Source organism: Oncorhynchus keta, chromosome 15 (genome assembly GCF_023373465.1).
Source record: "Oncorhynchus keta strain PuntledgeMale-10-30-2019 chromosome 15, Oket_V2, whole genome shotgun sequence".
Taxonomy (NCBI): domain Eukaryota; kingdom Metazoa; phylum Chordata; class Actinopteri; order Salmoniformes; family Salmonidae; genus Oncorhynchus; species Oncorhynchus keta.
Window position 1 is genome coordinate 40,589,195 of NC_068435.1, and position 22,114 is coordinate 40,611,308.

Consider the following 22,114-nt stretch of genomic DNA (forward strand, 5'->3'; position numbering starts at 1 on the left):
ACACACACACACACACACACACACACACACACACACACACACACACACACACACACACAAAGTTATCGTATTCTATGTTCTAGCCCAGAGTCTCACCTCCATCCCAGGTGTCTTGGTGAGTCTCTGTACCGTTCTGGGTTAATACTACTGAGGCGTCTTCTGGCAGCGTGCTGTCACCATCAGGGTCTTCCTCCACTATGTGTAGCTTGTCCTCATCATCAGAGTCTGACTGGCCCTCCACAACATTGTTGTAATTTGTTACTGTGGAGACACAGAGAGAAGAGAAAGAGGATGGTCAATGAATAAGTAAGTAAAGAAGTAAGTCTCCGCCAGAACAGCCCATAGAGCAGGAGCCTATCTCCTGTTTCTGTAGTAAGGTAGCTTGTTGTACAAGTACACCCCCTGGACAGGACGCTAAAGTCAATGAGAGATAGAGGAAAATAATCTGGTAGTCGAAGTGCCTGGGCTTACAGTTTAGTGGGTCACTGTTGCATTGTTGTTGCAGAAATCTAACATACTATTATAACTGCGCAGTAGAAAGATAAGAGAATTACTAGGCCTACATGGAGATGCGTTGGAATTGTTAAGTGGGAAAAGCTGATATAAAAAGTTTGGAAAACGTAATGGAAAATGCTAAAATCATTCCAAATACAACAAATAAAGAGTAACCTTTGTCCTCTAACCTTTGCTCTGTACGACATGTTGAAAGTTGAAATTATCCATAATAACACTGCTAGCTATCTTGAATGTAATTTTCTCAAGTGATGAACCCTGAGACCTCTGTTCCAGTCTTTACACAGCCCCATTGACAGATAAAAGAGAGAGAAATAGAGAGGGAGAGAGAGAGAGACCCATTGACGGATAAAAGAGAGAGAAATAGAGAGGGAGAGAGAGAGAGACCCATTGACAGATAAAAGAGAGAGAAATAGAGAGGGAGAGAGAGACCCATTGACGGATAAGAGAGGAGAAGAACGTGTTGATTTGATGCAGAGCAGCAGCACCTTTAAATAAGCTGGGCTGTGTATGCTAAGAATATGTGTGTGCTAATGATGCATCCCAAATGGCACACTATTCCCTACATAGTGTACTACTTTTGACCAGAGCCCTATGGGCCCTGGTCAAAAGTAGGGCACCATATAGGGAATTGAGTACCATTTGAGATGCATCCTCTGTGAGTAGACTGCTCTGACAGTCTGTCAAGTAGCCTACACCTCCTTGGTCACCAGCACCTCAGCATTAGACCTAGCTATTGTTTCTTCCCAGAAATGGACACGCTGTTTTCAAATTGGCCCACATTTGTTTCAGGTGTGTTTCAAATTAGTTTGTCTAATTTTACCTCCTCCTGATGCATGCTCATTTGCCAGTAATAGACTTAAATTGGTTACACAGGTTGATAGGCATACTGGCTGCATCCCAAATGGCACCCTATATAATGCACTACTTTTGACCTGGCCCCACAGGGCTCTGGTCGACAGTAGTGCACTATATAAGGAATAGGTTGACACGTGCCAGCAGCATACCACCCTGCAGCCCACTGCTGGCTTGCTTCTGAAGCTAAGCAGGGTTGGTCCTGGTCAGTCTCTGGATGGGAGACCAGATGCTGCTGGAAGTGGTGTTGGAGGGCCCGTAGGACGCACTCTTTCCTCTGGTCTAAAAAACATTCCAATGCCCCAGGGCAGTGATTGGGGACACTGCTCTGTGTCGGGTGCTGTCTTTCGGATGGGACGTTAAACGGGTGTCCTCTCTGAGGTCATTAAAGATACCATGGCACTTATTGTAAGAGTAGGGGTGTTAACCCCGGTGTCCTGGCTAAATCCCCAATCTGGCCACCTAAGCATCCCCAGCTTACAATTGGCTCATTCATCCCCCTACTCTCCCCTGTAACTATTCCCCAGGTTGTTGCCGTAAATGAGAATGTGTTCTCAGTCAACCTACCTGGTAAAATAAAAAAATAAAAAAATAAATGTGTGATGGGGACTAGTAGGGCAGTGACTGTGTGACTCAGTTTATGTGCTGCTAGACTATTTCATGAGCCTGTAGAGGGAATCAGGAAGTACAGTATGGTTTTCAGAAGACTAGGAATGTCACTTTAAACCAGGAAGATGTGCAGTATATTGAAGTGGATGCTGCATTGGACAGGAGGAATAAGATGACCCCCTATTCCCTATGTAGTGCACTACTTTTGACAAGAGCCCTTGGGGCCATTTGGGACATAGTAAAAAAAATAGGCTCATATTGTTACTAAGCAGTCATTGGTAGATTATATAGTATTCTGCCCAGTTTCACAGTAGTCAGAAAACAAGCTACAATTAATAGGTAGGCTATGTCTTAAAAAATATGAAAGGTGACCCAGGTAAGTATAAATAGCTTTCTAACTTTGAATTCATGATTCATGGTCTTTCAGGTCGTCACACACAAAGTGGCGTCTCATCTTTTCTGTAAAGAGCTGCTATGCTGAGTTGGTGATGTGTGTGCCAATTGGCACCTATTCTTATAGTGATCTACTTTGGCTAGAGTCCTATAGAGGGGTTGGCTGACAACGTCACAAAAATGATGAGCGCGCATCGATGGGGCCAGAAGCCGTGCTTTGTTGTGATTCTGAATGGTCAGATCGCTACCAACAATTTGGGGAATCATAGGTGGCTCGTTTTAGCTAGTTTTATCTGGTCTTGATGCCATGTCTTGTTTTGACTGATTTCATGTCAATGCTAGTGTGGCTCAAATTCACTAGCTAGCAAACCAACAACTGTGACATTGTATTTGACAGACAACAAAAAGCTCATTGTGCAAATGTATTTAGCCTCGCACGCTGGCCGTGAACACTTTGCAAAAACATAACTCTATGTTGCATATCTCACTGCTTTCCTCCATGCGCTGTGCTCTCCTGACGCCTAATAATGAACACTTCTTAATATTAATTCAATGGGTTGGGGTCAGTAAACCAGTCAGTAAACCCATGGAATATCTATTAGCAAGTACAAATTACAAGTGCATAACTATATCTTAATGTTCCATGAAGAAAAATAGTTGGAAAAAGTATTTATAATTTTGTTGCAATGTTTTCATAAACCATGTCCAATATTTGATTGTCAGTAGAAAAAGCCTCTTGTTGATGTTGGTGACATTATTATTATTATATTACTAATGTGAGATTGTCATGCTGCGCTCACTGTGCAGTTTCAAAATGGTGGCAGCCTACACCACTAATGCATGTTTTGCACAAAACACTTTAGTAGTTACATGTAATATAGCAGGATTGGGATTTTAGGTTGATTTCCTTTGGATTAGGTTTGAACTGCATAACCTCACGTTAGCAGTAGGCTTGAATTATAACTGTAGAGTGGGAGGTGACAACTTTTGGATTAGGTTTGAACTGCATAACCTCACGTCAGCAGTAGGCTTGAATTATAACTGTAGGGGGGGGGGGTTGTAAAACTTTTGCAGATAATATGTACAAACATGCTTGAAAATCATGATTTTAGAATATTTGGGGTAATAAATCACAGATTCCAAGGTCAATTAGCTACAGGACAATATTTCTACCTAATGAATTACACAAAAATAAATACAACACTTCACACTATTACACACATGTACATACCAGCATACAATCCTTTCTCCAACTAAATATTCACAATGTTTGCGAGTTATATTACACAGTACTAGGATGTTAGTCCATCCATAAAGATAGAAAATGTAACAAAATCAAACTGTAGGTGCAAACCTGTCTATGACTTCACTCTTTCCCAAGGGTGTTGGTATGTACAGTACCAGTCAAAAGTACCAGTCAAAAGTTTGGACACACCTACTGTGGTCCTTCTGTGGCTCAGTTGGTAGAGCATGGCGCTTGTAACGCCAGGGTAGTGGGTTCAATTCCCGGGACCACCCATACGTAGAATGTATGCACACATGACTGTAAGTCGCTTTGGATAAAAGCGTCAGCTAAATGGCATATATTATTATATTATTATTATTACTCATTCCAGGGTTTTTCTTTATTTTAAAATAATAGTGAAGACATCAAAACTATGAAATAACACATATGGTATCATGTAGTTACCAAAAAAGCATTAAACACATTTAAATCTATTTTATATTTGAGATTCTTCAAAGCAGCCACCCTTTGCCTTGATGACAGTTTTGCGCTCTCCTGGCATTCTCTCAACCAGCTTCATGAGGCGTTGAATTCATTTCAATTAACAGGTGTGCCCTGTTAAAAGTTCATTTGTGGAATATCTTTCCTTCTTAATGCTTTTCAGCCAATCAGTTGTGTTGTGACAAGGTAGGGGTGGTATATAGAAGATAGCCCTATTTGGTAAAAGACCAAGACAATATTATGGCGAGAACAGCTCAATTATTTCTGCCCCATGGAAGCGCACACATCGTTTTCATGACGTTGTCAGCCAACCCGTCTATGTAGCTAGATGCTAAATAATTGTATTGTAAACACACACACACAATCTATTAACTTACTTCTGCAAATACAACAACCGCCTCTGTGTTAGCTGAGCTACATCTTCAATTCTGTATAGCCAGCTTTGTCTTTTCAACAGATAACCTTAATGTTAGCTAGCTAATTGAGCTGACGTTACCAAACGTAGCTACGGTCATGTTAGCCATGTCGAGCCTTAAGTTAGCTAGCTATCTTTATTAGTAACTTTAGCATATTTGGACAGTACTTGATTAGACAGTAATTGGTTAGTTACTGATACTTTTGTCGGTTGGTGATGCAGAGCTCCAGCAGTTGTATTCAGTGTCCAGATAGCTAATCAATAACTGTACTGACAAAGTAAAAATATGTCGTTCTGCACCGCAACTCTGATTCAGAGGGGTTGGGTTAAATGCGGAAGACACATTTCAGTTGAAGGCATTCAGTTGTACAACCGACTAGGTATCCCCCTTTCACTTTCCTGTCAAAACCCTGCGCATCAAATGTGCTAGGTTGCTAATGAAGCAGCACTGCTAGCTAGACTGGGTAGTCCCTCGGTGAAATGTTTGAGTCAACATGTTTAAATGTAAATTACTCGAATTTGATTTACGAGGTCAATAACTGGGCTCATGGGCTAACAAAATGTGCTATAGTAACAGCAACCTAATAAAGTTAACCTCCGGTTCTCCTTCTCATTTTTGCGCTCGCTTCCTCAGAGAATGAACAGACGCAGTGTGCCGGATTATAATTTCTTTGGACAAATAAGAAAAGACTTTAGAAAACCACTTTGACTCTGCCTTCTAAAGTGCCACCGTACACAAAAATGCTGTTATTAGGCAGCACTAAAAGGCAGGGCAGGCAAGGGCTCATGTTTGGGAGTATTAATTGCAGTGTAGCCTAGTTTGTTTTAAACCATCCCAGCAGTGAAAAGGCCTCGGGACGGAGAGAATATAATTTGGGGCTAAAACCCTGAAAGCCCGGGTCTGGTGATCTCAATGGTTTACATGTTGTCAGCAATCTAAAACAGGGGTGTCAGACTCATTCCATGGAGGGCCTAGTGTCTGCAGGTTTTTGTTTTTCCCATTCAATTAAGACCTAGACAACTAGGTGAGGGAAGTGATTTACTAATTAGTGACCTTAATTCATCAATCAAGTACAAGGGAGGAGCGAAAACCCGCAGACACTCGGCCCTCCGTGGAATGAGTTTGACACATAATCTAAACCAACTGTCACGCCCTGACCATAGAGAGCCCTTGGTTCTCTATGGTGGAGTAGGTCAGGGCGTGACTAGGGGGTGTTCTAGTATGTCTATTTCTATGTTGGTGGTAATATCTTTCCCAATTAGTGGCAGCTGTTTATCGTTGCCTCTGATTAGGGATCATATTTTGGTAGCCATTTCCCCACCTGTGTTTTGTGGGATATTGTTTGTGTTTAGTTGCACGTCGTGACTTAACGACTCATTGTTGTGTTTGTTTCAAGGAGATTTAAAAATATGTGGAACTAAACTCACGCTGCGCCTTGGTCCGCTCATTACAACGATCGTGACACCAACCCCATAGTTGTGCACACGTTGGTATTGTACCTACCCGTCTATGGGTTGAGACACTATGGTTGATTGAAAAGGGCGTATAGTTTTTCACACTTGCTATTATATTAATAATGAAGTCTCCCGAGTGGTGCAGCGGTCTAAGGCACTGCATCTCAGTGCTAGAGGCGTCACTACAGACACTGGTTCGATTCCAGGCTGCACCACAACCGGCCGTGATTGGGAGTCCCATAGGGCAGCGCACAATTGGCCCAGCGTGGTCCAGGATAGGTTTTGGCCTCGGTCTGCCATTGTAAATAAGAATTTGTTCTTAACTGACTTGCCTAGTTAAATAAAGGTAAACATATATATATTTTTTTATAATCTCAATTTCACCAGCAGTACCATACTGAAATACATCACTGGCTGAGGCATTGCTCTCCATCTTGACCACTGGCCCACTACTCAAGCTTCTCTCCTCTGCTATCATATCATGGCCCTGGTCTGCCAGCTTCCACACAAAGACAAGGGAATGATGCCACACCCTGCCTCACATCATCAGTAGCAGGCTGTGCCTCTGTCATAGGAGCCTGTAGTATGAGCAAATACAATTAGAGTCTCTCTGTGTTGCTACATCCCCCCACTATCCCCCCAGCTGCGGCTGCACCCGTGATTGTCTATGTCCAGCCCAGCCCAGCCCTCCCTACCCAACACCATCCCACCAGCTGCACACAGTCATACTCACCCTGTGCATGCCTTGTTTCAGCCAGGTGTTTATGCAGGTCTAATTACACACAGCCATAGGAGGAGATGGGAAATTGATTTAGTGGCAAGCTGTGACGACTGGCTGTTATCTAAACACTGTGAGTGTAGCATGGTGATAACATGCAGATAAGACTTAGATGCCCCGGGGCTGCCATCTGTCTGTCTTACTACTGCCTCTTAAGAACAAAGCAGACTGCGCAGATGAATGGTTAAAAACAACAGATCGCCTTACTATCGCCTCTGACCACAGAACATCGGCCGTCATTTTCGGTTAACTTCACAACAATTCTAGCCTAGGCTATATGTTGAATCTGGCTTTTCAGATGTACTTTCCAATCTATGGCAGATGATGTATCAGTATGGCACTTCTCATCACTCATTACAGGTTGAAACCAGACACCGGCTGCCCTACACATCATTTCATCCCAGAGCTATTTCTCCTGGAGAGTTCATCTGAAAAGGACAAACTGCAACCAAGAGGAAAAATAATCACTTGCTCATCACCCTGGAGAGAGCAAATGTATTTCACATGGCTGCAAGTCACTGATTTGATCTGTAGGCACTTTGTTTTAATGGGGGACTGTGTGAAAAATCGCCGTCCATACTGCTTGAATGAACTGCTCCTGTACAGGGGCACAGGGAGGTGGGTGAAGAAGACTACGAGGAGGAGGGAGGAAAGATGTTTGCATGGTGCTGGAGTGAGGAACGAGACCCATTTTAAAATGCAGGAGGGAGTGTATGTGCGCGTGTGTGTGTGTGTGTGTGTGTGTGTGTGTTGGGAGAGATGAGGAGGTTGTTTAATGAGGGCTAAGAAGTGGCTGTTTGTTCACAGGTGACAGGTGCTGCAGTCACAGTGCTTCTTCATTACTCTGTGGTTAGGTGCATGTACCCGTAACTCCACACAGACACACACACACACACACACACGGTCACCAACACACCCACCCTCCACATCGATCCAGATTGTCATCGACCCCGACCTGCTCTTGTCTGGTCATGATGGCATGATCGTCTGCCTGCCCGGCAGAAAACACTGAATCAGCCCAGAAGGAAATATGACTGGACTAAAGGGGAGAAGGAGGCATAGGCTGTGTCCCACATGGTGCCCCATTCCCTATATAGTGCCCTACTTTTGACCAGGGCCCATAGGGCCCCATAGGGCTCTGGTCAGAATTAGTGCACTATGTAGGGAATAGGGTGCCATTTGAGACGTATCCAGATGGTGCTAACACCGCCTTTAATGAGTGGTCATATAAATCAGAACAGATAGGGGGCAGCACAGAGCAGGTTTAGCAACAGACAAAACAATACACAAGCTGCTACATACACACACTGCTAGTTAGTTATTGAGCAGGAGCTTCTCCTGGTATTGTGTGTGTGTGTGTGTGTTTGTATGTGTGTGTGCGTCTTTCTGGAAGTAGTACACTACATAGGAAAGAGCAGCAAGAGACAAGTACATTCCTGCATTCACACGGACACAGCATGTCTGTTTGATTGAGCTGTTAACATAGAACAGGGAGGCCCATCAACAACGTAGGAGTCCTCTGTATTTGCCACGTCACAGCAGAATCCGCTGTTAGACAAACTTTCCACCTTCTCCGGCCGCCCTGACATGAACTGCCGAAGAAAACAGCCAGGAAAACGTCAACAGTGGAATCATATAGGAAATATGAAGAACATACAGGTTGCTATGTTTCAAAGCACTCTCAGTATAAAGACTTGCGCAGACACGCACACACACATACACACTCACACTGTGACAGCTGGGGTCCTTAGGTACATTGAATCAGTTCCTCTCACAGGTTGGAGTTGGACCTGTGTTGCCCCTCGGCTTGAAACTCTATCACGTAGATTTTCATTATTCTCCACTCTCTTTTCTGCCATTTGTGTGCTAGCTGAGTGGTTTCTGAGAGAGACAGAGAGAGACAGTGACTGAATGGATGCAGAAGAACCGTAAGCCCTCTGGGTCTTCTGCTCTGTGAAGAAGAAGACGCATCATAGGTGACATCAACTACACACAGCACAGACCACTTTCCTGCTCCTCCCACCTTAGTGTGTGTGTGACTTGTTCAAGTGTGTGTGTGTGTGTTTATGGGTCCTTTACACTATTTGCTTACATTATATACATCTGTATTTTCTACAGTATAGGCTATGTGTATAGTAGTGTATATAGGCTACGTCTTAAGGCTACGTCTTATAGTAGTGTATATAGGCTGTGATATGTGTAAGGCTGTATGTGTGTGTGTGGAATATGTGTAATTCCTGTGATAAGTTGTGTAACGCACTTCACGTCATTATCCTCTGGGTCAGTTTCAAAGAAGGAAGGAAAGGGGGTCAGCACAGTTTCTCCTAATCTCTTATTCTTGGCAGAGCAGCCTTAGCTGTGAGACACACACACACACACACACACACACACACACACACACACACACACACACACACACACACACACACACACACACACACACACACACACACACACACACACACACACACACACACACACACACACACACACACACACACACCTGTGCTATTTCTGCCTTCTCCAGTCCCTCCCCTCAGCCCTGCACCAGCCCAGGGGGAGGCTCTTACCAAACACAGACATGCCACGGCCACAGGGAGGAGGAAGGCCATTTTTGTGACCCAAATGGCACCCTACTCCTTATATAGCGCACTACTTCTGACCATAGGTCCATAGGGAACAGGGTGCCATTTGGGACGCACCCTAAATCATCCTCTAATATTCCAGTCAAACAAGGCTCCAGAAGGAAACTCATGGAAAACCTTGGCTGTATTCACTAGGCACCAAACGGGACTACATGAACTTGTTTTCGTTTCCCGTTGCAAATAGTTTAGTACTGTGTACTAACGAATATGACCCGGAGGTAGACACATACAGTTGGGGCCTGATCACTCCCTCTCTAATCACCTCACAAACATGTTTACATAATACCACAGATTTGATTTAGGCTACACCAGTATTTCTCTGAGCCTGGTGTATAAACACAGGAAGGCTACATCAGTGTTACACACACTGTATAAACAATAGAGCAAAGAGCATGATGCAGATTCATTCATTAATCATGGATTATAAATCCCTATAATCCAGGAGAGAGCCAATATCAACAACACAGTGTCACATGAGATTATGAGGCTGGTTGTGTTTGGCCTGTTGTTGTCACAGTAGATTAGTACTGTACTTGTTATCTTCAGTATATCAGCTCTGGTCGTCTATCTGCAGGTTGTTTGGAGAGGAAGAGGGGCCACACCCTGTGCGTGTGTGTGTGTGTGTGTGTGTGTGTGTGTGTGTGTGTGTGTGTGTGTGTGTGTGTGTGTGTGTGTGTGTGTGTGTGTGTGTGTGTGTGTGAGGGACTTTGGCAGGCGGGCGGTCGATCATGTTACATGCACCAGGTACCTCAGAGTGCAACACACACACACACACACACACACACACTAGTGATGGGGGAAAAAAACAATAGTTACATATCAGGATACTATTTCTGACGATGTCGTTTTTGACAATATCTCAATATTATTTTGGCACTAGTTGGCTGTACCTGCACCAAAACTCTCCTTCATAGCTGGTTCTCCATCTTTTTAAGTAGGGAGCCAACTTGTTTTCAGCACTTTTATTTCCATGACTGATCAAAATGTGTTTACTCATGGCTCTCTCTTGTCCCTCAGCAGCAGACATATCGTGAGCAATATGTTTGAAAAGCTCTATCGCGGTAAAATCACAGTATCGAATCGCAATACATAATCGTGAGAATCGCAGAACAAAGTATTGTGATCATTTCATATCGTGAGGTCCCTGGCCATTCTCAGCCCTAATACACACACACACACAGCAGACAGATAGCACTAGGTAACCAGATACCCCTCCTCTTTAACGTGATCGCTGTAAGCAGGCAGGCTTCTTCATTTGATCACTGAAGTATTTAAAGACCATGTGCCACCATGCATAATGTAACACACACACACACACAGACACACACACACACACACACACACACACACACACACACACACACACACACACACACACACACACAGACACAGACACAGACACAGACACAGACACAGACACAGACACAGACACACACACACACACACACACACACACACACACAGACACACACACACACACACACACACACACACACACACACAGTGTCTGTCTGCTATCAAACAGATGATCCCTTGAGTGATCCGGAAGCTATTCGAAGAAGCTAAATGGAGAAATGAGAGTAAAGGGGGTGGAGACAGAGGGAGTAATCTCAATTGCATACTCCTGCCGTCCTCTCTCCTCTCCTCCTTCTCAAAACCCATTGGATGAGAACGCCCTCTGACATTCTCCTCCAATGGGTTTTGAGGTGAGGACTCTACCCTTTCCTCTGTAGCTATACATCACATCCTCTTAGTGCATTCTACTTATTAGATCATCTGTCTTCTTCTCTATGGGCTCAGAGAAGACAATTCAGACATTTTGCTAGATTTGTGTGTGTATATATGTGTGTGTGTGTGTGCTAGGTTGTGCCTGTGTGACTTTAGCTGTACTGCTACAGTTATCTGGTCAGGGAGCCGGTGGGTATTTTAAATGGCTGTTGTCACGCTTGGCTGCTTCCAATCACACCTCACTGGACAGATAGCAGGAAGAGCAGATAGCATGGTGTGTGTATGTGTCTGTCTCCAGTCTGCCAGGTTACACTGCCCTGCCCTCTCTCCTAGATAAATAGCCTCTCTGAATGAAGCTGACTGACTGACAGGAACTGGCTGCTCTACTTTGTCAAATCACAGTATAAGGTTGTGGGTCTGCTCTGCTAGCACTGTCATACTGGCTTAGAACCACGGAAAACACTCTGTGGATAAAGACATAACACACAGATACTGTACATATGTGATAATGGTGGTGGAAGTGATGGGGATTATGATGGTGGTGGTGGTGGTGGTGGTGGTACTGTAGTGTACTCACTGAGGACGCTGCTGATGTGTCTTGTTAGCAGCCCTTCCTTAGTGATTAGTCCAAAAGGTGTAAGAGTGTGTTAGGTACTGCTGAAGGTACACAGTACAAGCATGCACGCACGCACAAATGCACACAAACACACACACACACACACACACACACATTCTCCATCTCTCTCTGTCTCTCTGATGGACTCTGTGTGATTGTGATGACGTGTTACCTCGTCTCCAGTACAGCAGTACAGTAACTCTCTCTGGCAGGTAAATGTCACATCCTAAAGTATTGTCTGGATTGAAAACCACATTACTAAGCTAACACTCCACACTGTAAAGGAGTTACCATGAATTTGACAGTAGCTTACAGGCAGCTCAGTCACAAGTATAATAATGTATTTCATATTACAGTACACCTACTGTAATATAAATACGGTATCAAAGGACTTTTACTGTAAAAAAGTAAAGGCTACTGTAATCGGTATGAATGAATGGATGAATTAAATTCTTTGAGAGGAGGGGTTTGTATTTCAAAGTATTTTACTGTAATTCCAAGGGATTGGTGCTAGCTGGTTGGCTGCTAGGTAAAGTGTTTACAAACATTACAGCATATTAATGAATGTTTGGTGTTTTACATCACTTGACTTCTAGAGGCCTACCAAACTGGCAGTGACTATAAGGCAAAACAGACAAAAAAAGACATTGTCACAGATCCCACAGAACTTTCATTACGCACAGCTGGCCCCTATTCCCAGTGATTAGTATTTGTATAAGTGTGTCCTTGGTTTCCATTGTCCTGTCCATTATTGTTACTATGTCCGTTGGTGTATGTGAGTACCTGTGCTGTGTGTTTTGGCTTTCGTGTCATTGGGGATTGCGCATATGATTATGGGTCTCGTCCCGTGTGATAATCATTGTGCGCTTGTGTTATTTATTCGAGATACTCCTCGCTCTTTTGTTTGGGTTTCAAACCTGTGTTATGTATAGTGTTTGTTTGGTCTTTGTCCCCGTGCCTTTACATGGCACGCCGTCATTTGGGTGCAATAAAAAACCAGATTGCGCATTCCTGCGCCTGTTTCCCGACCCTTTATGCCAGCGTGACAGATATGTTAAATGCTCTACCATTTAAGAATTAAGACTAGCTGGCGAAGGCTTTTTGGCGCTCCAAAGATATGGTTGAGTATTACTGTATTCTGTTGGGTGGAATTACAGTACCATTAGAAATACAGCAATTTTCCCATAATGCACCATCATTTACACTATGATGCAGTAAAATGTTTCAGATTTTTTACAACTGTTGATAAACCCTAAATGACCATATACAGTTTTCCATCACAGTACAGGAGAAAGGCTGAAAGGACATTTAAGGAGTTGGTTACAAAAGTGTATTTCTGAACTATAGCCTATCAGCAGTTCGGTGTTTTACCATGTGGAGAATAGGTAGCCTAGTTAGCCTAATTAAGATATTACTTCTATAGAATGTTGGATGGTTTCCTCACACATACACACACACACACACACACCTCAAAATCTCCCCCACACTTCCCTCTAAGCATCTGCGCTGAGTGAGAACAGAGTCACCAAATTTCCCCTCCGACTACATCACTAAATCACAATGATGTCATTGGATTTGCTAGGTAGCACACACACACACACGAACACAACAGACTGATTTCATGACATCACTAGGTTTGCCAGGCAGAGTCTCATCTGATCCACTCCGAGCCACCGTAAAGGCAACCTGCCCTGTTCTGCCCTGGGCTCTAGTCTAAAATCCTAGAGCTTTACACTGGAGCTCCTCCAATATTGATTAGTCTCAGACATGCACAATGAAAGTCTCTGCAAACAGAGGAAAGCTAATCTCATCAAGAGTGACTATGTCAATTTGGACTTTGCCCAAACATTTTCACCTGGGGGTTCTCAGTGTAATCGTTACTCAGTGTATTACTGTTAAGAGACTGACTTTACCTTAGATAACCAATGGTTACAGATCTGGGGTCAGTTCCCCCTGTCATCCATCAGCTGAATGATTGTGGCCAGAGAATAACTGAGGCCATGGCCCTTAGTTTGTGTTCAAACACTGAAGAGGGAATGGGGAGCTATTAAGGAGACTGCTTGTGTGCGCAGTGTGTTTGTATGTGCATGTGTCACGGGTGGCACCTTTTAACCAGGTAGACCAGTTGAGAACAAGTTCTCATTTACAACTGCGACATGGCCAAGATGAAGCAAAGCAGTGCGACACAAACAACAACACAGAGTTACACATAAACAAACGTACAGTCAATAACAAAATAGGAAGATCTATGTACAGTGTGTGCAAAAGTAGTAAGATTAGGGAAGTAAGGCAATAAATAGGCCATAGTGGCAATATAATTACAATTGAACATTAACAATGGAGTGATAGATGTGAGGATGATGATGTGCAAGTAGAGATACTGGGGTGCAAAAGAGCAAGAAGATAAACAGCAATATGGGGATGAGGTAGTTGGGTGTGCTATTTACAGATGGGCTGTGTACAGATACAGTGATTGGTAAGTTGCTCTAACAGCTGATGCTTACAGTTAGTGAGGGAGATATAAGTCTCCAGCTTCAGTGATTTTTACAATTCGTTCCAGTCATTGGCAGCAGAGAACTGGAAGGAAAGGCGGCCAAAGTAGGTGTTGGCTTTGGGGATGACCAGTGAAATATACCTGCTGGAGTGAGTGCTATGGGTGGGTGTTGCTATGGTGACAAGTGAGGTGAGATAAGGCGGGGAATTACCTAGCAATGACTTATAGATGACCTGAAGCCAGTGGGTTTGGCGACGAATATGTAGCGAGTGCCAGACAACGAGAGCATACAGGTCGCCGTGGTGGGTAGTATATGTACCCACTCCAATTTGCTTACCGCCCAAATAGGTCCACAGACGATGCAATCTCAACCACACTGCACACTGCCCTAACCCATCTGGACAAGAGGAATACCGATGTGAGAATGCTGTTCATCGACTACAGCACGGCATTCAACACCATAGGACCCTCCAAGCTCGTCATCAAGCTCGAGACCCTGGGTCTCGACCCCGCCCTGTGCAACTGGGTACTGGACTTCCTGACGGGCCGCCCCCAGGTGGTGAGGGTAGGCAACAACATCTCCTCCCCGCTGATCCTCAACACGGGGACCCCACAAGGGTGCGTTCTGAGCCCTCTCCTGTACTCCCTGTTCACCCACGACTGCGTGGCCACGCACGCCTCCAACTCAATCATCAAGTTTGCGGACGACACAACAGTGGTAGGCTTGATTACCAACAACGAAGAGACGGCCTACAGGGAGGAGGTAAGGGCCCTCGGAGTGTGGTGTCAGGAAAATAACCTCACACTCAACGTCAACAAAACTAAGGAGATGATTGTGGACTTCAGGAAACAGCAGAGGGAACACCCCCTATCCACATCGATGGAACAGTAGTGGAGAGGGTAGCAAGTTTTAAGTTCCTCGGCATACACATCACAGACAAACTGAATTGGTCCACTCACACAGACAGCATCGTGAAGAAGGCGCAGCAGCGCCTCTTCAACCTCAGGAGGCTGAAGAAATTTGGCTTGTCACCAAAAGCACTCACAAACTTCTACAGATGCACAATCGAGAGCATCCTGGCGGGCTGTATCACCGCCTGGTAAGGCAACTGCTCCGCCCTCAACCGTAAGGCTCTCCAGAGGGTAGTGAGGTCTGCACAACGCATCACCGTTGGCAAACTACCTGCCCTCCAGGGCACCTACACCACCCAATGTTACAGGAAGGCCATAAAGATCATCAAGGACATCAACCACCCGAGCCACTGCCTGTTCACCCCGCTATCATCCAGAAGGCGAGGTCAGTACAGGTGCATCAAAGCTGGGACCGAGAGACTGAAAAACAGCTTCTATCTCAAGGCCATCAGACTGTTAAACAGCCACCACTAACATTGACATTGACACTAACATTGACACCACCACTAACACACTGACATTGACACTGACTCAACTCCAGCCACTTTAATAATGGGAAATTATGTAAATATATCACTAGCCACTTTAAACAATGCTAGCTTATATAATGTTACTTACCCTACATTATTCATCTCATATGCATACGTATATACTGTACTCTGTATCATCGACTGCATCCTTATGTAATACATGTATCACTAGCCACTTTAACTATGCCACTTTGTTTACATACTCATCTCATATGTATATACTGTACTTGATACCATCTACTGTATCTTGCCTATGCTGCCCTGTACCATCACTCATTCATATATCCTTATGTACATATTCTTTATCCCCTTACACTGTGTATAAGACAGTAGTTTTGGAATTGTTAGTTAGATTACTTGTTGGTTATTACTGCATTGTCGGAACTAGAAGCACAAGCATTTCGCTACACTCGCATTAACATCTGCTAATCATGTGTATGTGACAAATACAGTTTGATTTGATTTGATTTGATGTGGCTTTCATGACAAAACGGATGGCACTGTGATAGACTACATCCAATTTGCTGAGTAGAGTGTTAGAGGCTATTTTGTAAATTACCTCGACGAAGTCAAGGAACGGTAGGATAGTTCATTTTAAGAGGGTATGTTTGGCAGCATGAGTGAAGGAGGCATTGTTGTGAAATAGGAAGCCGATTCTAGATTTAATTTTGGATTGTAGATGCTTGATGTGAGTCTGGAAGGAGAGTTTACAGTCTAACCAGACACCTAGGTATTTGTAGTTGTCCATATATTCATATATATCCATATAAGTCAGAACCGTCCAGAGTAGTGATGTTAGACGGGGGGCAGATGCAGGCATCGAACGGTTGAAGAGCGTGCATTCAGTTTTACTAGCATTTAAGAGCAGTTGGAGGCCTCGGAAGTAGTGTTATATGGCACTGAAACTCGTTTGGAGGTTTGTTAACACATTGTCCAAAGAAGGGCCAGAAGTATACATAATGGTGTTGTCTGCGTAGAGGTGGATCAGAGAATCACCAGCATCAAGGGCGACATCATTGATATATACAGGGAAAAGAGTCGGGCCGAGAATTGAACCTTGTGGCACCCCCATAGACACTGCCACACCTTAATTGGGGAGGACGGGCTTGTGGTAAAGGCTAGAGGGGAATCAGTGGAACGGTATCAAACACATCAAACACATGGTTTCCAGGAGTTTGATGCCGTTCCATCTGCTCCGTTCCGACTATTATGAGCCGTCCTCCCCTCAGCAGCTTCCACTGATATGTGTGTGTGTGCATGTGTGTGTGTTTTTTTGGGGTTGCTGTCCTTGTGGGACCCAGAGGTCCTCACAAGGATAGTAAAACAAGGAAAATTTGGACAATTGGGGATATTTCGCCGGTCCCCACAACAAAAAAAAATGCTATTTTGGGTTAATTAAGGTTATTGTTAGGGTTATGTGGTTAGGCTGAGGGTCAGGAGTTAGGGGTAAGGTTAGGATTGAGGTTAGATTAAAGGTTTAGTGTTAGGTGTTAGGGAAAATAAGATTTTGAATGATAATTCAATGTTTAGTTCCCACAAGGATGGTAAAACAAATGTGAGAGTTAGTGTGTCACATGTGTGTTTGCTTCTGTATATGTCTATGTGCTTGTGTATTTCTGTCTTGTGTGCCTGTATTTGTGTGTGTGGAGGCACAGAGGTTAACTCCTCTCCCGTTCCAAGTTCCTGCCATTCTGTGCTGGGGGCCAGCACTGGCTCTGGCTGTGTCCCAAATGGCACCCAATTCCCTATATAGTGCACTACTTTTGGCCAGAGACCATTGGGCTTTGGCCAAAAGTAGTGCACTCTATAGGTAATAGGGTGCCATTTGGGACTCTGGCGCAAGCTGTGTCTCTGGGGGGAGAAAGGGCTTGAGCACCTGGGTCTCCCCACACAGGAAGCAGCTGGAGAGGCCTGATTACTGCTAACCCTGATGACTCCAACACACTTCCCTCCCTGCTGGGGTCTCTCTCACTACGTTCCACTATGTCACACACACGCACATGTGACACGAACACACACACAGCGCACACCTACAAACACACGACCATATGTACTCAAAAGTTTTGGGGGAAGTCCCTGGCTTACAGCACTGGCTACATCTAGAGGGGCTTTCCTCTGTGTGTTGGGGTGTGCGTGAGTGTGTGTGTCAGGGTGTGTGTTTTCTTTGCTGAGAGTGGGCATGGAAACACTCGTAGTGTGCCTGGGAATTACTGGCTGCCTCTCATCTCCATGGAAATTACGATTCCTGGGTCTGACTTCATGATTCAGAATTGTGCCAGACGCCGTGTAGCTAGCTATATGACACAAGGAAAGAGCTCTGTTTTTAACCTGCATCGTAACTACAATACTGGATTCATTCCAATGATGCCCTAAGCCACAGAAACGGTCATCTCTCATCTGCCTCTCCCTCTGTTGCCATTTATCATGGTTATATTCACACTGTATGTGGGTTATTTGTTGCGGTATTCATGTGATTGTCCGTGCTTAAGTGAACGAGCTAGTAAAGTGATCCACGCTCCGCATTGTTTGTCAGTGTCAATCTGCACCGTCATTCATCACCACCTGGCAAAAACAATGGTGGGAATGCCATCAATTTACAAGCGATTCACCATCATCAGAGGCGTGACAAATTGCAACGACACCTGAATTCAACTATTCTGTTATAGAAATGCAGCATTTGGCCTCTCTCTCTTTCTCTAGCCTTATAGTCAGTTTAGTAGCAGGGCCTCTCTCTCTCTTTCTCTAGCCTTATAGTCAGTTTAGTAGCAGGGCCTCTCTCTCTCTTTCTCTAGCCTTATAGTCAGTTTAGTAGCAGGGCCTCTCTTCTCACAGTTTTCTTCCCTGTGTGGTTCTCTCTCTATCTCGCTCTCCACCCCCTCCACCCCTCTTTCGCTCTCGTTTTGTCTGTCTCTCTCTTTATCTGTCTCTATCCCTCTGCAGTTCTATCTACTCTCTCTCTCTCTCTCTCTGGGCCTCGTCACTAAACTGTCTGTCAGAGCAGCTCACGTGCCGCATCATCAATGTCTTACCTTTAACACTGACAGAGAAAAGGAGCGCAGTGCTGCAGAGCATCCCACCTTAGTTCACCTCTGCCCCCTCCCCTTTGACACTCTTTCTCTCTCTTCTCCCTCTACGCCCTCCGCTCTTCACTCTCTCTACCTCTCTGTCCTGTCTCTTCACCCTCTCTCTCTCTTCTCCATCCTCCTGGTCTAACAATATTGGGCTGTCCGCTGTGATACACTCACCCCCCCAGGGCCGGCGTCATGCACAAATGAGCACAGAGGACTGACAAGCCAGGTTTTGTGTTTTTGAGTCATTAGCAGTTTCTCTTCCCTCAGTCCTCTCTCTCTCTCTCTCTCTCTGCTTCTCTTCTATCACTCACCAGACAGAGCATGGCTAAAAATGGGGTCTTCACTTCACCTCACTGTAGAACGCCTGATTCAGATTACTCCTGTTTTCAAGTAGGCTATTACAGGCAGTTGTTGAGTTCCTGTTTTGGCAGTAAGATGTGTGTGATTAAGCCAGGGGCAGCAGGAAAGGAGGGCTCAGGAGAGGAGGGCTCAGGAGAGGAGGGCTCAGGAGAGGAGGGCTCAGGAGAGGAGGGCTCAGGAGAGGAGGACTCAGGGGAGGAGGGCTTGGGAGAGGAGGGCTCAGAAAAGGAGGACTCAGGGGAGGAGGGCTTGGGAGAGGAGGGCTCAGGAGAGGGGGGCTCAGGAGAGGAGGGCTCAGGAGAGGAGTGGAGGTAGGAGGAGTTTCTCCCAGGGGCTTGGAGATAAAGCAGGGTAGAGCAGGAGGGGTTGAAGGCGAAGCGTTCCGCCTGGCTGAGACTACTGACTTCACACCTGGTGCCCAGCAGCATTGACCCTGGCAGCTGGGGGGCGGAGGGAAGAGGGGGCTGAGGGGAACAGCTACTGGCAGAACAGAAACTCCCTCTGGCTGAACAGCCTGGCAGAGAGATGGAGTTTGCCCCAAATGACACCCTATTCCCCATGGGGCATAGTAGTACACTATGTAGGGAAATGGGGTGTCATTTTAGATGCACCCAGAGGGGCAGAGACAGGCCTCACCACTGAGTAGTTTACCACTAACATTCACTGCTCTAATCAGGCTTACAGTCGCTAGGGTCCGGAGTTTTTTACCACATGTCCTGATCAGGAACAACTCCCTAGATGGCCTGATTGGTCATTTGTGAACCACTGTAAATAGCCAGTGTCAGCAGTTCTGGCTAGACACCTATTTCTCCCCTCTATTGTTAGACTCAAAGCTCTTATACATCGTCTATGTTGCCTCTTTTCTTTCTGTTACCCTTGCTAACAGGCAATAAGTTATTAGACTGTATGCGTTCAGAGAGAAGCTTTTTCAGAGCCATATGGTTTCAGGTGAAGGCCGTGTTAATATGCAGTCAGCCATCATCCAAGCACCCAGAAGTCTCTCTGAGTGAGTGTGACTGGGTGGGCGGTTGAGTCTACATGCACTACAGTCACCTTCTCTCATAAGCAACAAGTAACAACCACACCATGACCAAAATAGTGCCGATATTGAGCATGCGTTGCTTAGGCTATGTATGTGTGTGTGTGAGTGTGAGTGTGAGTGTGTGTGTGTGAGAGAGAGAGAGAGAGAGAGAGAGAGAGAGAGAGAGAGAGAGAGAGAGAGAGAGAGAGAGAGAGAGAGAGAGAGAGAGAGAGAGAGAGAATTTTTATTCTTATTTTCTATAGTGCCTGAGCATTAGGGTTTACTTCAGTGTCTAAACTTCAACATCAGGAGTTTGAGTAATCTCATAAATGTAAAAAAGATAAGTCTGAGAGTCTTTTAAAACTGTAGCTATATGGATATACTTGTGGTACTCTGGTATTCCCTGTCAATGTTGTGCGCTGCTGGTATGAAGTCAGGTGCAGGAGAGAAGTGAGTTGTGATCAGGCGCACTTTTATCAGGCGCAACTGCGTCAAAAACCCTCCAGCCACAGATAAAAGTCAATAAGCGCGAAAACATTCACAAATATACAAATGTATGAGAAATACATACAACGGGTCAAAATATGATACCGGGGAGAAAAACCAGTCTGGCGCATCACATCAAACACATAACAAAACAATTTCACACAAAGACATGGAGGGGAACAGAGGAATAAATACATGCAGTGTGATTAGTAAACCAGGTGTGCAGGGAACAAGACAAAACAAATGGAACAATGAGAACATGAGCGGCGATGGCTAGAAACCCGGCGACGTCGAGCGCCGAACGCCTGAGGAGTATGACTGAACCAGCAGTGTATTGTACTGTATGGTACATAGCAAATTGTCCCGTTTTACCAAATGTTGATTTTTCAGTGTAATATTTATAGTGTTGATTCAGGAGTTAAATGAACACTCAGTAAATAACCCTAGTGTTGTTAAACTCAGTGTTGTAAAATAACCCCAGTGTTGTTAATAACCAGAGCTAATAACCAGCGTTGCTGTGTTGAGTAAAACGAAAGTCAAATGATTATAGATGACGTCCCATACATTGTAGAGGGTGCGCAGAGTAGCCACTTTTTGTCTTCTACCATAACCAATACCAAACCGATCGGGTGGTTGTTCGCCGAAACGAAGCTCCGGACGTCATCGCTGTGCTTCTGGTAAAGTGACGGAGGCATCAGGCAAAGTGAACCGCTTAGCGACTTCGACCGTGTGCTTCGGAGCTCCGGTGTCAAACGTAACACCACTAGTCCCAGGTAAAACCAATTACATTCGGTTCTATGAAAACCCCGTCATAGAGGGTTTCTACGTAGCACTTTCTTCCTAACAATGTAGGGGACGGAATTTCCCTGACTCTTTATTGATTCCTTTTTCTTTTTCTCCCTGCCTTTTTCAACCTTGCTTTCATTCTCTCTCTTTCTCGTGCACTCTCTCATCTGAACCCTCTCTGCCACACCACCAGGTCTCCCCCACGCAACAACTCCCGTAACAAGAATAACACTTTAGAATCTTACTCTGGAATGCCCAGACAGGCTCCAGTCACCTGTTCCCACAATGCAGCAGCTGAGCTCCCCAGAAGCAGTACCACCTAGGTGGGATTGAAACCGGTTCAATCCGGTTGTGGCCCCTTCTCTACTCTGAGCTAAGGGACCTGTTGAGGTACAAATACGTTCAAGCATTTTACAACCTCAGAGTGCAGCAGTATCATAGCTGATCCAATCCACATTGACTCATGAAAAAGAGAGGGAATGAAAGCAAGATAGACAGGGCGGGAGGGTAGGAAAGAGGAATAGAAAGAGTGAGGGAGGTTTCTCCTCTAAATGAGCTCCACACCTCTCTCCTCTCTCTTTCTCTCTAGGTGTAGGCAGCCACCCTCACAGTCTATAGTTCCTGTAAAATCCTACTGTGTCTGGGAGTAGAATGAGGCACATGCAGGGCAGAAAAGCTATTAAACCTACCGCACTACCACACTGTGAATGACTAGGCCATA

At 45.0% G+C, this 22,114-nt stretch overlaps 1 protein-coding gene across 1 annotated transcript in view; it reads right to left on the minus strand.

Moving 5' to 3' along the window:
- LOC127907693 (zinc finger E-box-binding homeobox 1-like) overlaps window positions 1-22,114 on the minus strand; it is an 80,131-nt gene that overhangs the window by 24,630 nt on the left and 33,387 nt on the right. The window contains exon 2 of the mRNA XM_052464274.1: window positions 97-261. Within this exon, the coding sequence (XP_052320234.1) occupies window positions 97-261 (165 nt within the window). The remainder of the gene's footprint in view (window positions 1-96; window positions 262-22,114) is intronic.